The sequence below is a fragment of the Buteo buteo genome, chromosome 19 (genome assembly GCF_964188355.1).
Source record: "Buteo buteo chromosome 19, bButBut1.hap1.1, whole genome shotgun sequence".
In the NCBI taxonomy this organism is placed as follows: domain Eukaryota; kingdom Metazoa; phylum Chordata; class Aves; order Accipitriformes; family Accipitridae; genus Buteo; species Buteo buteo.
This window is the reverse complement of record NC_134189.1, coordinates 6,979,228-6,997,767: the sequence shown is the minus strand read 5'-3', so window position 1 is coordinate 6,997,767 and position 18,540 is coordinate 6,979,228. Positions and strand designations below refer to the sequence as shown.

The 18,540-nt window shown below is 36.1% G+C and overlaps 1 protein-coding gene across 2 annotated transcripts in view; it reads right to left on the bottom strand.

Moving 5' to 3' along the window:
- IGF1 (insulin like growth factor 1) overlaps positions 1–18,540 on the bottom strand; it is a 51,820-nt gene that overhangs the window by 9,580 nt on the left and 23,700 nt on the right. Inside the window, exon 3 of one of the 2 annotated variants that reach the window (XM_075050906.1) lies at positions 2,712–2,893. In XM_075050906.1, coding sequence (XP_074907007.1) covers positions 2,712–2,893 — 182 coding nt within the window. Of the gene's footprint in view, positions 1–404; positions 2,894–18,540 lie in introns of those variants that run through there. The other variant, XM_075050905.1, reaches the window with a different exon arrangement.

Sequence of the window (18,540 nt, the reverse complement as noted above, 5' to 3'; positions counted from 1 at the left end):
ACTTAAACTAAAACCCAAATCCTGTATTTGTTGATTAAAAAGGTTATGAGGCGATGCCACGTAAAAATTACATTAGAAGTATGAAAAGCATAAGAAACTGATTGTGTATGGAATCTGAGAGCAGCAGTACAATGTCTTATGTATTCCACTTAAGCCTGCCTTAAAACTTGTATCTAAATAAGAAAATATTAAAGAGGACATATATTATCTTTTATATATATATTCACTTTATATGTACAAGATATATGTCTCATATATAACATAATATTGAGAGAAAAATATACTAAAGCAGAAAAAAATTGCTCAACTGAAAAATAATTTTACTTTAGCATAATTAATTGTTTAATTAAAATCAGTGACATATTAACACTATGAATTAGCTAAATGCATTCATATTGGGGGAGCCTATCCAAAGAAAAAAGTATGAACATAGCGTTGTCTTTCTTAATGGAGGCATGTACAGCTGACTGCAGAAAGCAAGAAAAAATAATTACATAAGAATATGTACCAGAGGTGTTTCACACAGTTTTTCTTAATGAATTGTTTCCCTTCTCTTCCCTTCTCTGTATTTTCCTTTTACCTATCATAGATCTGAATAAGTTTCTCCTACCTCTTCTGTATTTTTGTTCTCTCAATCTAATTTTCTCCATCCACAGATATTAATGAAAATTTCAGTCTGTTTTTTTCTATCAGATTTCTGTTATTTTATCAAGTTCCCATCAAGAAGCATTTATGATTTTTCTGCTTCTGTTCACCTCTCTCCTACTTTTCACATACATTTTCTTTAAAGGTGTTGTTTTCTTTAATATTAATTTTTCTCTAATTTTATTTTCTCTCCCCTCTTCTCAAAATCCTGTCTTTTCTGTGTAATGCACCATGGTGCATTCAGTTCTTCAACATTTCTCATCTTCTCAACCTCTCTGATCTAATTCCCTCCCCTTTCTTTTCCTCCGCTCCTCGCTGTCCTTTTACTGCCCTTTTCACATCTTGATTTTTTCTCCTTTTAATTTCCCAGATGATTTCTTCTGCAGCTAGGTTCTTTCAATTACTACATACTCCTTCTAATTTTTTTCTTCTTCCAGTATTCCCTCTTGAACACTACCTCCCCTGCTGCTGCAGAAAGATGCAAGGCCTTTCTTCTGTTCCTTCCTGCTTGTAAGAAAAGTGTTTTCCTGCCTATCTTTTGAGCCGGGAAGAGGACAGCTGCCTAAAGAATGACATCATTCCTTAGCCCTCCAAGGAAAGTGATGTGGAGATCCATCAGAGAGCTGGCAGGTATCTTGTCTCCTTTTACTTGAAGTTACAGAATGTTTTACCCATCACCTTAGCAACAAGTATTGGACGGAGCACACAGATTGCTGGCTAAGCCTGTTTTCTTCTTTTCCCGCAAGCCTTAAATCTATGTGTGCCCGGATAGGAATGAACCACAGGGTTTTCTTGTCTATAGTTTTCTTGTCTATAGTTGAGCTCTAACTGAAGAAGACTTCACTCATTGTCATGTGTGCCTTTTGAGGTGTTCACGGCTAAGGTGATACTTCCCCGGAAGAATCGTACAGCCACTACTTTAAAAGGTTGAAAACTCCTGAGGAAGAGGTGAAAGGATTCCATTCTATGGATTGACTTATGGAAAAGAAATGGATGCTGGAACAATTAAAATTGTTCTTTTCATAAAGGTGATATTAAGGAAATTACTATATATAGCTGGTTTCCTGACTTCCTATGAAATCTTAGGATTTCATGCAGTTCCATTCTTATAAGAAAAAATTTTCAGATAACTGCAGGAGTGGAGTCAACATATGTGTAGGACAGACAGGGTCAACAGCAATAAAATATATCACTAGAGGCTTACAGCAGATGACAGATAACATGTAAAACAGATGTTCAGAACTCAAACAGGAGAGACAGTTGGACGTGAGCTTAATGGTAGCCTAGTCTAAGATGGGTTACTGAACTATAGGCTCTGTTGAGGAGAGATGAGATTTAACTACATGTATGTACAGTATATATCTAGTATGACAGGAACAAAAATCTGAATACCCTGAACTCCACAACTATACAAATAATACCAATGAATATTTGAAGTGCTTGGAGATTATACATATTAAACATTAAATAGTTAAAATGAAGCATGTAATGATTACAGTGACTATTCAGTTAATTTAGTTCTGATAGAAAAAAAAAAAGGCCAAAATAATGAGGAAAGAAAAAAATCATTTGTTCATTTACATATAAAATGAATAGCAGAAGACTGTGTTTTCCCTCTTGATCACTCACTCTACCTCTTCCTGACAAGGAAGGATGAGTGAGGAGGTTCTGGATAGATCAGTTGTAAAACATTCAGTGTTTGGTTTCTCTTTTGAAAGAAGTCTTAGGTGCTATTTATGATTGAATGATGTGAGCACTTGTCATTTACTACCCAGTAGCAGGATAAAGCCTCACAACTACTAGCTGAGCAATGCCATGTTTTATTCAGTGTTCTAAGAAATGAGATATAACCCACTATTTTTTACTTATTTCCTACTATGGACAATATTTTCCAAAACTCCACTAAATCTTAGTGTCCCTAGTAGGCAGAACACATCAGTTGTTTGCTATGTTACCAGCCTTGATAGACTTTTCCTTCCCTAAAATAGGGAGGGGTTTGGGGGTTTTTTTGTGTGTTTTTTTGTTTTGTTTTGTTTTGTTTTGTTTTGTTTTCCAGCCTGGCCTACCTTTTGTGCTTTTGGCATATCAGTGTGGCGCTGAGCACGTACAGAGCGTGCAGATTTAGGTGGCTTTATTGGAGCACAATACATCTCCAGCCTCCTCAGGTCACAACTCTGGAAGCAGCATTCATCCACTATTCCCTTGTGGTGTAAGCGTCTACTGCTGGATCCATACCCTGTAGGCTTACCTATTCAAAACACAAATGGAAAGTTTTTATGTTAGAAAGAAAATGCAAAGATGTCAGAAGCAATCATATTAAGTTGCATTATTTTAACTGAGTCACCAATGACAGTTGTAGAAGCTGCCTGTGTGTATCTGTTCTAAGACCCTGTTCTCAGACACAGGTTCAAAAGATGTTCCTGGAAAAGGCCAGTGCTGATCTCTGTCTATGGGTGGTTGCTATGTAAGCATTTGAGCAAAGTTGTATCTTCTTAGAAACGTATTAAAAGATTTTCTTGAACTGCCTTGGCATTTAAAATGGAGAGGGAGGAAGATGAAATCTGGCATTTAGAAGCCTTGCAAAGGAAATTTGCCCTTTAGCTTTTGGATAAAAACTGATTGTTAAGCTGACTGGTGTTTAAAGATCATAGATCATGCCTGTGTTGTAGGCAAGTATTTTCTAATGAAAAAGGCTACACTGAGCCACTATGTGAAGTCAGAATGGGTTCCAAAGGGGAAATAAATACTGTATACAACTGCACAGGCTGCAAGATCTGCAAGCTCAAAAACTAGTGGGAGGCAGGAAATAAGGCAAAAAAGTAAGCAATGCAATGCAGCAGAAATAGGAAGATGATCGATAGGACAGATAAAAGCAGAAGATTTTATATTCTATAGCTTTGCACAAGACAGAAAACGGGACTGACATAACGTGGTCTTTCCTGTGTTTTGTGTTTGCACTGGGCATCTGTACAAACTACTTGATTGGCAAATATTTTTTCACTCAGCTCCAGTAAAGGGTGATGTTTTCATTCATAGAACTCTTACACTCTTCTCTTTTTTCCCAGTGATTTATGATTTCTTTAGTAACTGTTGATTTCTCTGCTATACTATGCAAAGATTACAGGCTCATTATTTCCTGGCCTTGTTTGTATGCAACCCAGTTGAATGTTCAGTTGCCCTGTTATGACTAACTAGAAATGAAGGAACAGTAAATTCACAAAAATAAGTAGTTGCTTACTTACTATATCTATTTTAAAATTCTGGTAGAATTTGGTTTCAGACAGTAAAATTTTGTAAAGGTTAAATGTTTTGTTTTGACATTTTAAGCATTAAATGTTTCCATTTACAGAATGATCCACATTGGTTAAGAACCCAAAAATGTGGAAAAAAGGAAAGAAAATTGCAGCAAGAGCCAAAAAATGAAGTAACTCAATTTAGTCAGCAATTTTTTTCTTGCCCCCCCCCCCCTTCCCCGGCCCCCTTCATTTTTATCACTGAGACCAAAAATCTGTTATTCACAGATTTTGGCAGGAGTTTACTTTTTAAGAAATTACTCAAGCTAGATAAAGAATAAGGGTATCAAAATAGATGAAAATTCAGTTTCTCTTTGGGCAATTATTGGCTCCAATGCTTACACAGCAAATTCTAGGTTAATATCCATATACTTGTCCTGCAGTTGTCAATTTGAAGACAACACTGCATTTTGCAATTCTCTGTGATTAAAACATATGTCCACTGATGAAGAACCCTTGAGGCCTTAGCACATCCGTAAATGAAAAGACCTCTAGTGGTAAAGTATGTCTAACATTTTAGCCAGCAATACAGTCAGCTAAGAACTAACTATCCCTATGAGCTTTATAAACCCAGACAATAGGTTTTTAAATGTCTTTTTTTCCAGGGACTATAAATTAATCAAAAAGAAAAACATGCTTAGTTAGTATATTGCAATCCACTGAGGGCCTCTATACTGTACATTGCCTGCTAAATTATTTGTTTCATAAGACTAAACAGAACAGCCAGCCAAGAGTAGATTACAGTAATATTTTGATTTGTCTGTGTGTGTGTGTGTGCGCGTGTGTTGTTTTCTGTGTATCACTGAAAAGTATTATAAATACTAAGACACAGAGTTTGGTTTTTTTTTTCCCAGACTATTTTCACTCACTGAATTACAATATAAAGTACAAGATTTTTCCTGGAGATTTTTCTGAAGTCTGTTAATCAGGTTGTCTTAGCCTAATACTTTTGAAATTTAGCAGTCATGGTAAAATGTGGAGTGTCATTACTGCACGGGATACTCAGAGCTGCTCCACATTTTGTCTTGCTCCCATTTAAAGCATGGAAGGGCAAATTCTGTTCCTGGATATACAGATGTAACTCTCCCTAACAGATCCAGCTGAACTGTAGGTACAAATAGTTGATTAGTTAAGCTTACCTTTCTTTTCTCAGTCTGCCAGTTTTTCATGAGCAAACACACTCTAAAAGCTTCTGTTTGAGAATTTTCCTTTAAATGGTATTTCATAGCAGCTAACAGTCATAGGGATTTGGTTGATTCCCTGCCTACTGCTAAAAATAAGGATGGACAGTTCATTGGTTAGTCTCATCTGGCTTATCACGACCTTTCTACCTAGAAAAGATGTTACCTATTAAAAAAATTCTATCAATCCAATAGAAGATTTCAGGATTTGTAAGATTTTGCACTTCAAAGAATCTTACAAATGGTAGCTGCTCATGACATTCGTGCTAGGTAGGTTTTCTTTGATGGTACAAGATGTAGAGGAACTAGAGCTGTGTACTCTAACTTTTAATAACATCACTCATTTATTTGTGTATGATGTCTTCCCAATAAGTCAAGCAGGAACTTACACAATTTTCTTGTTAGTTGGAAGTTGTCAATTCTGAGTTTTATTCTCATCTAGCTACTATCTAGTTGTGTGATTATGTGGAAGTTATTTTACCCTTCAGCATCTGAATTTAACCATTCATAAAGTTGATAAAATACCTTGAATAACCCCTGATGCATTGCCTGCCTTATTTAGTAATCAGTAACAACATTTCTCCTGCACTATCATATGCATAAATAGTTAATACAAATCCTGAAACCTGGAATCTTTCAGGTGAAAATCTCAGTGTACTTCACAATTATTTTTACTGTAGAGAGACCAAAGACGTCTATGAGTTGTTCTTCTTTCTGACAGAATAATAACTTTATGAAGGAGGATATAATACCTTATAACTCTTTAAAAAACCAGCATAGTACATGTAAGAAGCTTGAATGGAATCACTAACACATCGGTGATGTGGTCAGCAATGAAACTTGATATTTATTTATAGACTGAAATATTCATGTATTACAATTCATGCATTACATGGCATACTAAATGCTCATCCTTCATAAAAAAGATAACATTAGTATTGTGAAGTCAAATGGTTTTAATTTTTTGCTTAAAAAAAAATATGTTTTCCTAAGGTTTTTGGAAGACCTAAGCAATCAAGTATACTTAAAATTCATATGAAATAGAAGGTGATATTACCTAAAGTGCAAATAAATAGAAAAAAAATAGGAAAAATTATTCTTTTTCTGTAACAATGATTCTGGACTCTACTTTTGAGAAGTATCTGATGTCTAAATTAATTTTAAACCAATAGATTTTAAATTGCTGCTGTCCTCTTAAGTGCTGCAGTATACAAAGATGCTATTGCAGACAAAGATGAGATAAAGAATTACAAGGAGATACTACCACTTCTACCCATATTATCAGTATTTGGCCCATCTTCTTCTGGAAGGACTGCAGGAGCAGGTGGTCCCAGTTCATTGAGTTACCAAAGTATGCATTTAGATCTAGGCAAATGTTCACGCTCCTACACAGTCTGTTGGACTATAGCACATATTCAACAGTAAGGACATGCCTGAGTGCCCTCCTACATAGGGAATGATGTAACTAAGCACTTAAGTTAATTTCTAGACCAAAATCTGTATTAGAAAATAAATGGCTGGTGCTTTAACAGTTTTCTGTTCCTTAATTTTATTTTATGATGTTGCCTTAAAATACTGACTGATCCTGCTGTGTCAGTATACTGGGCACCCGTATAGTTCTTTCTCATCTTTCTGACACAATTTGAGTGCTGCCTTCCAGCTGTTATCAAAAAGTTCCTTATATTTACTCAACCTTCAAAGTGCTGCCTGTGGACATATAACAGTCCTAGGCATTCCTTTTTGCTGATGTACACTGATCTCCTTTCTTTCCTTTTTTGTCAGTTGCTAGCTCAAAAGAGGTTTCATATCATGTAGGTCAAAGTTTACTTAATAGAATTTTTGGCTCTCATTTAATCTACTGTACCAAATATGTGAATGTTTCTTTCCATGTGCTACAAGCAGATACGAAGTCTAGTCACGCTGTTCTGAAGTCCCCTGAATGCAGGCCAAGGTACAGAATTCCAATAGTTAAACAGCTGGCTTCTGTACTAACAGCACTTCCCTTTAAATAATGCAAAGTCAGTGGAGTAATTCAGCAGGGCTTGTTTATGCTTCATTTCTTTGTTCCCCTCCGTCTTTCCAAAATATCTCCCTGGTGCTGCCATTGGTTCTGCTCTACTGATGGTTTCAATGTGAGAAGCACTGGTGTAGGTGGAGTCTAGAAGTCTTAACTGTCAAACTATCTAGGCATTCTGTGGAGAATTATAATCTACTGTTGTAGCATTAATGTTAGAAATTACATGGGAAATAGCCCAGGATAAACACAAAGCTCATCTACTATTTAGAAGATTCCAGGAAGAACTGCAGTTTGTAAGCTTTTATGTGACTCTTTATATTTGCTGTACGTAGTGTCTTTTTTAGCCCAGCAATAGAACCCAAGAATGCCATTTAGACTGTAATTCAGAAAAACATCATAAATCTGAAAAACAGTGAACTTATTCCTAACCTACTATTAGAGTCAATCTTCAGCTAGAACTGCAGCTTTTAAAGTAATGTGAAAAGCTATTGACCTATCATTGTACTATAATCTTGTCCTGAGAAACTCAAAATGTTTCCTTCAAAACATCAGGGTTATACAATTTGTACAATTTTCAAGCATTGATAGCTGTTTGGGGGCACTTCTGTGAGGGATCCTCCAGAGAAGTGTGATGACAAACTTCTTTTCTCATTTACCACTGTGTCCAGTTTGCAGCTTACAGTATCTGGACGTACGTAAGCATACTATGAAGCAGTAGGTCAGGCAGACAGAATTTTTCGGTGGCTTGAACAACAAGGTTGAGAGTCTGTGGTGCTGTACTACAATGTAGTAACTGGACAAGCAGATCCTGTACGCTAGTTCCAGACTGGGAGCTGGTGGTTGGAGTATTTTTGAATTGCATGTACTATCTGTCTTATGGTGGCAGAGAAGACTAGGGATGCTGAGTTTGAGATTCACCTTACTCAGCTTTACTATCTGAAAATTAGGGATCTAGTTTAAGATAGTCAAGTCAACAAGCAGGTGTGTCTGGAGAGTGACTTATTCCTGCTTTGAATGCTTTCCTTAAAATGAAATGAATCCTTGTCCTCTGAAAGAGCCTGTGTTCTTTCATGGACTACAGATAAAGCTACTTGATTTAGAGTATACGTACAACTTCTAGTAACTGAACTCAAAGAAAATGAATTCCATTGAAAGCGATTTGTCCTAAGTCGCAAAATGCATGTCACTGGTAGAGCACAAAGCCATTCTCTTTTATTTCCATTTTAGCGATTAAATGTAATGACACATATTGTTCTAAAAAGCATAGCAGCCAGCCTACTGTTTAATTATATATCTCCATACCTCTTCACCTATGTTCTGTACATCAGGCTAGTATTCATGATAAATGCATACATATGCAAAATAAGAGATTGTTGATATCACTTTTCGTCTCCTTGTGATCTTAGACAAATGGTTTAATGTTATATTGGTAATACTTCTTGAGGGTACTCTGGAATTTCTAATCTGTATTTGGAAAATTATGAGTCAATGTTCAATCAGCAGGAAATGCCTGTATTTTGATACTTCTATGAACTGTTAAAACAAACAAACAAGCAAACAACAGATCCTGTGAACCGTTGTAAAGTCCCTTAAGAGAAATACCTCAAGGTTTAAATGTTGCGAAGTAGGCAATCTGATTTTCATGTAAATAAGTTGCATGCATTTTGAAGCTACAATATTTAATATTTAGCTTCCATTTTCCTTCAATGTTTTGTTAGAGCCAAAAAATAATTATGCTTAGACTGATTTTTGTTTGTATTCATCAAAATGAGCATATATTAGCATTTATAAATGCTCAATGAATGGATGCTCTAGCTCTGAAGTCTAATTTAATATGCATGAGAATAGAGGATAAGCTTTATCAGTATGCACAAGTAAAATCTTTATGAAAGCATATGCATTTGTTAATATTGAGATACTGCACTAGAGCTACTGCTTTGTGGAATACTGGATTGCATTAATTACCGAGTCTAAGGCAAGATGTTTGCTCATTGCTCTGAAATTCTAGGCGAGTAAGACTGGGAAAACATAGGCGCTCAGTTAGTACTGATCTATAAGAGAAATCTATCAAGACTTCACAGAATGTTTTGCCTGAATAATTAAGATTTTTAAGCTGCACCTTATGAAAAAATGAAAACTCTTTGATGTTTCAAATGGAGAGTAAAATAACTATTGCGCTTCTTTAAAGTCAGTAAGTTGACAAATGTAGATTTATTCCAAATGGTGTCTTAATTTTTAATTTGTATGTCTGTGTTTATTTAGTCTGCCACACAGTTGAAGAAGGTAATTTTTTCCCGTAGAAATATGCTTTCAGAAGCATTTTTTTCTTCATTGTGTATTTAATTGGAAAAAAAAATTCTCCGCTTCCCCTAAACTTATTTCCGAAGTATAGCACTTGTAACAATTTCCTCTCACATATAGCTGTGCTGTACTCTGCCCTTTTTATGGAATGGCTGCTTTGGAGGCCATTAAGTATACGAAGCATGTGATAGAGCCATTATGCTTCACACAGTAGTTCCTAAGCCAGTTGCAACATGTGAAGAGAAAGGCCTATAGTCTTGTGAGTATTGCACTGGGATATGAAACGGAAATTTCAGAGTTTAGAATTCTTTTGAGGAAAAAAAATAGCAGAAAGAGTGGGAAACAATATAATGTATTATTTTACACCAATTCAGTGCTCTAGAAGGTGAAAACCTTGCCAACCTAGCACAATTTACAAGCCTACGTCAGATTCCAGGGCTGGAAAGTGCCAGAAGCTGCCAAAAAATATATACTTTGGCAAGAGAAATGCTTTGCTGGAAAGAAATTCACTATTGCAAGAATAGCCAGGTTTATCGGGGTTTAGAACAAGATAATTAGAAACCAGTAGGTCATTGTTACATTTGAATATTGCCCCCTGTAGTGCATCAAGGAGGACAATGGTAATACAGTCACCCATCCATAATGAGGATACATTCTCTCCTCTTCTTGTCTGTGCTCTCTCAGTAAATAATTACTGCTCACCCTTAGGTGTGGTGGAAGGATGATCAGTCATGATAGGACCTTTCATACCTTTCTTATCCCATAGCCGATGTAAAACTGCCGTTTATTTGGATTACCGAATGAATAACAATGCAAAAACCATAACTGGGTGAAAACCTAGCATCAATGAAGTCACTGGGAAATCTTTTAGTGCAGTTAGAATCATGTCCTGATGAATCCGGTGACAGAAGCTACTTTATATAACCTGATCCAAGGTCTATTAAAATCAGTGAAAAGACTTCCATTGCCCTTAGTAGGCTTTGCATCAGGCTGATAATGAACAATCACCTGCTTTTTCTTCCAACCTTACAGTTCAGTGAGTAAATACTATCTTAGTGGCATTTAAAGAGATTTGCAGGGAATGGATATGATGCAATTCCTTGAAGGAGGTGAGAACAAAATGATGTACAATGTGAAGCAGAATGACTGCTGTGTGGTTAATGCCGCTGACCACATAACAAGCAGTACATTGCTTTGCACTGTGTAATCAAGATTTTTATCTCTATAGGTACTCTTTCTCAGCTGTATTCTGAGACATGAAAGCAAATAACAAATGACAAACATGGTACCCTTGTTTCTGAATTTTGGAATCATTATCTGGTTAAAGGCAGAAGGTATGAATGGCTGTTGCATTAAGTAAATCCTGTCTAATACCATTCACACTATAAAGAAGTGTGCATATTGACACACGTTAATTTTTATTTCTATTTGTACAGCCCTAGCATTTGCAGGAGGTTAAGCAGTTGAGCGCAGGCCACTGTCATCTTATCTACTATAGAGGTAGACAATTTTAATTCCCGTATTAGAAACAAGCATGACAATAGAAAAGAAAGCAGGAGGGAGAAAGAAGATAACAGTAAGGGCCTGGCTCACTTCTCACTTACACTAGTTTTGTATTTGTCTAATGCAGTTAACTTCAGTGTATTTACTCAAATGTGCTCTAAAGCTCTAGAGCTATAAGCTTTGTTTAGTAAGATCTGATATCACTGCCGAGGGCTTTGTCAGCAAGAAGCATCCAACCTTGTACAATGATGCAGCAACAGAGCATAAGGAATGAACAAGATTCAGCATTGTGCCTGTGCAGTATTATCTGAATCTTGTTTAGAATTTCAGTTATTGAACCTTTCTGTATAAGTCAGAATGACATTATTTTAATTACTTCAAAAATTACTTTATGCACAGTAAGATGACTTAATGCTTTTGATAGAAGTCCAGCATGTAGTTTTCATATGGCCAATATTTTAAACATGAAATATTTTCCAGAAAACTTATTTTTGATTTTCTGCTACTTTTGGCATATTGGGATACTTTTACTAGTGAAGACTGACTTACAAGATTCCTGATAAGAAAGGACAAATTAACCACTACATTCAGAAAGGGAATTAAGACAGAAAGATTAAGAGAGATTCTTTTAGCTTCACTGATGTTAAACAGTACTTTAGTCTAAATTGAGAGAGCTCTTTGCAGAGAAAGGTAGTACATAATTTGACTAATATTTATGGCGCCTACCTATCAATTATTTGCCCAGGAGAAGGCTGTGACAGTGCCAGGAACTGAACCTACATCAACATAAGCACAAGGCCAATGCTTTAACTATATACCTGTCTTCCTTTAACCTTATTTTTGAGTCAGTAGGGCATGTAAGAATCTAATCTTGAAATGAAACATTCTTTTGAGGTCATGATGCTCCTGTTAAACTTGTCTAATGAGATAAAAGAAGTGAAACTTTCCAGTGGAGGCAAAGTCATTAGGGAGTGAGGATGAAGTCACTGGGATGAGAAAGGGACAGCGAGTTGTGTCTGGAAACAAAACCAGAACCAAACCTAGCTAAAATATACTGTTATGCTTGATTCACCTTTCACTCATGCTGGTTTTCTACCAGTTGTAGCTCCATTCTTTAGTGATTGAATACTGCAATAGCAGCTAGGAGAATCGTTTCTAGTGACAGGAACATAAAGAAAAAGTCACCACTGAATAATAAATGAAACTACTCTTGTTCTCCTTGACCATCCACTCACCTTGCTATTACTGAAGACATGCAGGGGGATTATAAAGGAACACTGCTATAGTGCAGGGAGAATTGGTTCCAGTATACCATCTTAAATACCAAACCTACAGTTTCTGTAGGATTGTTGAAAATGGAAGTGCTTATAGGCAGTAATGTTGGTTTATGAAGCAAATAGGAAGTAATTCTTCTTTTACAGGGCTGACAATGCCCTCTTCAGTCACAGTTTTTAAAATGGAATGTGGTTTCTGAGTAGATCTTTTTAATTTCTCACTTGCCAAGTTTCAATGGCCTTTTCAGGGAAGTTCAAAGGTTTTAAAAGTTAATTTCCATTTAAGGAGAAGTTTTTCTAAGTAACCAGAATTATTCTCTTCTTTTACTATTTCCTTTCCAACTTGTTTAAACTTGATTAAACTTGATTAATGTTTGAAACCTCTGCATCAGTTAAAGATGTTTTTCAATGGCTTCTCTTATTTGTCAATCTTGCTGTCCTTTTGTTTTGCTCATAGGAATGCTACAAACTTTAGAAGGGCTGTGAATAAGTATGCTTACAATGGCGTAGACTTTTTCATTTATCTTATTGGTGTACTCGTGTGTAAGCTGACTCTGTCTCACCTTGTTAAAGTGTAAGGTCAGTCTGTAAATGCTGACTCTGTCAGATGTGGTTCAGTCTACAAAATCATTCTTCCCAGCACTGCGTCAGTGTTTTTGCACATCACGATGTCGACTTCATCAGGCTGAGCACAACCCTGCTCAGGAGCTATGGTGGTTATGCAAACCCCACCCCCACCCCTCCCTAACATATTGTGGAAAAATGAAAAAAATACTTGTCTTAAGCATACTTGGCCAGTGGAGGGCTTACATGGTATCACAGAAAATGAGAAAGTGGAACCAAGTAATTCCTACGAAGTGCATTTCTAAAGAATCTCTTTTATTCCTGTGTTGGTTATGAGAAATCACAGCCCTTTTTAATTCTCAGGCCTTCAACACCTATAATTTATTTTTTATCCCTTTACATGCTAATAAATCTCAAAGCCTGGAGGACTTTGAAGAAAGCTTTTGATCATCTGAAAAGCATAGATTCTGAGGTGTGTCTGAAGATATTGCTTGGACATAGGCATCAGTATTAAGGCCTTTTCAAATATTTTTGTTGTCTTTTGATATTCAGTTCTGAAGTTACAAGTTACTTAGCTGTATTTGAAATTAATAATCTAGTATTCAAATATGACCTTAAGAGTCAAGCTGTACAAAGGAAAATTATGTTCAGTTGGTACGCAAAATTTGACTTAATAAGATCATAAGTATTTTCAAATAACTATCCTTAAGTAGTTAATTGTAGTTAATCCTACAATTAAATCTGATATTGATATACATAAACCGAATCAAATAGGATAGAAAACAATACTTCCACACAGAATCCCCCACCAAAACACCAAAACCCTTGTAATTTTTTCTTCTTTGCTTCTTCTAACTTGATACAACTAAAGGAATGGGCAAATGTCCAAGAGAGGTTAAGTCATTTTGAGATATTATAGATGTGCAGTTAAAATTTTTTTTTTTTTAATAAGATATTCAAATTAGCTTTGTTGTTAGCCACTCAAATATCATTAGAAGTGGAATAATCTATACAATTTCCTCTGACTTTGCCTTCTAAAAGTACTATTGCATAATTGTGATAATACTTGCAACCTTCTGCACTTTTAGTATTTATACATTTTGAGTGTGGATGTAGATGCCAGTAGTACAATATTTTTTTCTCTTAGCCCTTCTGTACCAAAACTTTTTAGAGTTCTTTCCATTGAGAGTGATTTTTGGATAAAATATAACCATTGGTCTCACTGAACCTTTGGTCAAAATGTATACCAAATGAAAGTTTTCTGTGGTTTGGGAAAGTTGGATTAATTTTTTTCCCCTTGTTTTTCATTTTACATTCCTCTGAAGTTCTTTTTGCTAGCCAGAAAAGGAGGTGCCAAAATAACCCAAGGAGGCTGTGCAGCCTGTCCGGAAGTGAGAAGTTCAGCAAGTTTAGCGAGAGTGGCTGTTCGTGTAAAAGTTCCAGCGTAAGGGCCTTAACCGGGACGACGCTTTAATTTTGCAGAACTCATTTTCCCCATTTGGGAACTAAAATGAAGTCACTTTCACAATTCTGTTTGTCTAAAATGGCTCTGAGTTTTCTCTTCCTTGCTTTTAAATGATTATCTAAACTGCTTCTCTTGTGATTTTGCTTAATTATTTGCAATCTCTCCTCATCTGTCAGTTGCTTATGCCTCTCATGCATTACTACTTCTCTTCTTCTAATATCACTTCAGAACTTTTCTAATGAATTTCCTAAAGTCATTCTAGTATTCTAGGTATTCTTTGTTTATCCCTCTAGCAGTTAGACAGCAGGGCATTAAATAAGTTGTTATCAATTTAAAGTTCATGATTGTTCTGACTTTCTATCCAGCATCATAAAACTGCTATGCAATCAGCTGTGATCACTCTAAAGATTAAAAACACAAAAATACACTATTGCATATGGTTTTCTCTATACAACCTCAGAACAAAGTTGGTTTTAGACCAGATAAATTTAACATATATCTCATTTAGAATTAGTGACAATAAAATACAATCAACATAAGCATCATCCTTGCCATTTTTTTTGTAATCTTAGTGATACAAAGCATAAATCGAAAGCTTTGATGCAGGAAATAGCTGCATATTATGAACCTGTGTGGGACTGAATCTCTGTCTTTCTCTCTTTATGTGTCTGTCTCTCTGCTTGCATGGCTGTGATCTTTTGCCCACAGCTACTATGCAGCATCCTCATAGAATACTACAGGTACTACGGAGGCATACGCTGCCTCTCCAATGGCTTCTTGTGTCTTCAACTGTATATATTATGTGAATATTATATGAATTACCTGCTGTAGTGAAATATATAGACTTTTTTTTTTCTCTATCATAAGAGATAGAGAGATGGAGCTGTTGTAATGAAGCCGTATCACTAGCAAATAGATCTGAGCACTGGAATTTCCTGGATATTATTTATATTATAGAGCAAACTGGCTCTAGAAGATTTGAGTGATCAGCATATAATAGATAAAATTTATTCTAGTACATAAGGTTTATAAAAAGACTTTCTGTCCTTTAAATGCTTTTTATCAATTGTTCTTAAGGTCAAGGTCTACTGAAACATTTAAACCAAATATTTATCTGACAGGGACTGCAGTTTATTTCTGCATCATTCTCAAGTTTTTGGTTTCCTTTTTCAGTTAAGACTGGTTTTGTGGCTGGTCACACATTAGCCCCGAAATCACATTATCCGTAGCAGCCATTAAGACTAGCTGTAAGTAGATATATCTTTTTTTCTTCAGTGTTGAGATCCAGGAGGTTTTATAATTGTCACATCTTCTGGCCAGCATGTGCTGCTGGAATGCCTGGGGACTGACAGTGGCACTGTGGTCATTGTTTTGCTGTATTATTTATGTGCAAAATATAGGTGGTCGGTTCAGGTTGGTTTTTACACTAGAGGGCTCCTCCAGCCTTGGTTAGCAGTGTGGCAGAACCTCCAAGTCAGAGCAGTGGAAACGTGCTGCAGTGTGAGGGTATGCCTGTGTTATAGGACATAACAGGCTCGCTGGGTCTTCGCTTCACAGAAATTGCTTCTGCGTATCATGATACTGTCACCTCACAAGCAGTATTAGAGAGGCCTGTGATAATTTTTCCTCCTTCTTACCACATAAGTGGGAAGAATGGAAACACTATGGGACTATTTCTGGGCAAAGAGAAGTTAAGATTTGCTCCCTGTTCGGTTTATAGGTACACAGGAGAATGGTAAATGCTGTAATCAAGCCAGCTGGCAAAATGGAAATCTTACCTTGAATGTTTCCTTAAATTATGGTCACTAGGTAACATTTTTGGAGGCTATTGAAAATCATGTCAGCTTGTCTCTCTGCTCTTAGAGTGGCTAAGTTGATTTAATTTCAGTAGTGGGACTTGTATTTTTACAGGTTGAAGAAAATGCTTACGCTCGCTCTGCATGTTGCAGTAGCTTTTCCTGTCAGTATTTGGATCTTGGACTACATTGGCTCAAATAACACAAGAACTAGAAAGTGAGAAGGAAACTTAACTGTTGGAGGAAGGCACCCCCATGTGATAACTCCTCTTGACTTTTTTTAAACCAGAATTTCAGATAATTTTGACCTGTAAATACAGTTCTGGAATTTTAAAAATAAATTGGTAAAGAAGATGTGCAAATCAGGAACTAAAACACTTCTCTGGTATCTGCCCTGTACTCTGTCCTTTGGCCTCTTTTCTGCACTATGAATAGTTTTCTTAATTGTCTATACAGAAATTTCTTAGTATTAATCAGGGTAGGCTTTCTTCATTTCTAGTTTAAATGAAGTATTACAGTAGAAAACCAGGAAATTTACAGACAAAATAGCTGTCTGCTGTAGTTTAGCAACCTTTTAAGTTTCTAAAACAACTGAACTGTATTCAGTGTGAGGGGTTGTGTAGTAAAGAGCGTTGTCCATTCAAGTGAGGATATCAGAACTTGCTCCCAAAACACTGAGTTTTGTTGATATTTTAAAATACTGCTACTGATCTCCACAGCTTAAGCACTTAAGCCCTGCCCTGCTCTTTGTCAGCTTCATGCTTGGAAAATGTCACTGGAGTGACAGCTGGTGGAGTGAAGGCAAAGAGCAGAGAGGAAGCATTGAAAAATGCTTGGAACATGTTGCTGTATTGTGGGGAGAAAAGGTACTCGAAATCTAGAAAACGATATATGGCTTTTAAACTCCACAACATTTTCCATCCTATGTAAAAGACTGCTTAGTATTGGCTGCAATTAAACTTACATGCGTGAAGAACAGTATATTTATCAGAACTCCTTGCCATTCTTCAATAATGCAGCAACAAGGAAGATTATCCTTTCCCCTATTTCAGGATGACGTCATTGTACTGATAAGCAGGACTTAGGAAAGGTTTATGTTCTTAGCACTAGAATTAAAGAATATAATACTCCTTTTAATATAGTAATTTCTAGCTCTACTAACTTTCAATGTTTATCTTGCAAGATCATTAGGAAATTCAGAAATCATTTCTCTGGTTTGAGAGAAAAAGAGTGGGGTGATCTAAGGATAAATAAGCTCTCTGCTGTAGTGTTCCTCGACCACTGTATCACATCTGGCAAGTATCTACAAGGTCTTTCAAAATGATATGCTGTAAAATTGCTAAGAAATGCAGTCTTTAAAAATTCAAACATATTGTTAACATTTCAGTGTTGAAGCTGGTAGTAATTATTGAGTACTATATTTGTTCCCTAATAGAACAGACGTTCTTAATTTATTATTTCATGTTGTAAATTTTCGCATTAGACACCATACTGGCTCAAGATAAAATATCAGTGATAGGACACTTGTTCTTTCTTTTTATTCAGAAGAAACCAGACATTATTGCACCATGTCCTCTATCTTGCTCAGATTCATTTTGACTCATTTCCTTACAGAAATTGCTGAAACCTCTCCAGAGTTCTTCATGGACGATTCATTCATTATTGTCTCAGTGCTCTGGCGCAATTATATAAAGTTGTATTTAGTGGATATAGAAGAAGAAAGATTAAGAGTTAGCTCTTCTGGATGGGCTATATGGCATCTGGTATAGCTCAAGCAGGAATCAGTGAGGGGCAGCCCAATCCCTAAAGAACAATTCATCCTGTCTTATTGCACAAAGTGCATATAAATGTTTGAAAATTAAATACTTCTGCAAAAGCAAACTAAATATCCCTTAACACTACCATCAACTGAGCAGCCAAACACAAAGTTTGGTAATCATACATATAAATTATCATTCTTTGGCACCATAATATTGCCATTGACACTGATAGTTAGAGCAGGTAACAACACCTAAACTTCAGATTGCCTCGACTTTGTAGTATTAATCATTGCCTTAATGTTGTTATAACTTAACCAAAACTTAGCTGTCTGGGTTTCAGGGTTTGTGCATTGTGCATCTTTGATAAGTTTTTGATGGTTTTTGTTGCCGTCTTGTAAAGGAATGGGAGAGTGAAAGGTGCGGCTAAAACCATTGAGTCATTTCCTACAATAAGATTAGAAGCCACATGGTTTTGCCCCTATTAAAACGTAAGCCCCTCTTCTCTGAAGTGTATGGCTATTTTATTGAATAACCCTTGGGCTTCCATGATGTGAAGGTGGAATCTGTGGAGGAGGCAAAAAGGCAATTACTTTGGTTCAGATATGTACACTTGTGTCCTGCATGTGGAAATTCACCTAAACATTGCAAATTTCCAAGGTTCTGAGGTATTTATCAGTGAAAGTAGGTATAGGTATTTATCAGTCCGGTATAAGTATTTACCGGTTCAGTTCTGAAGAGTTG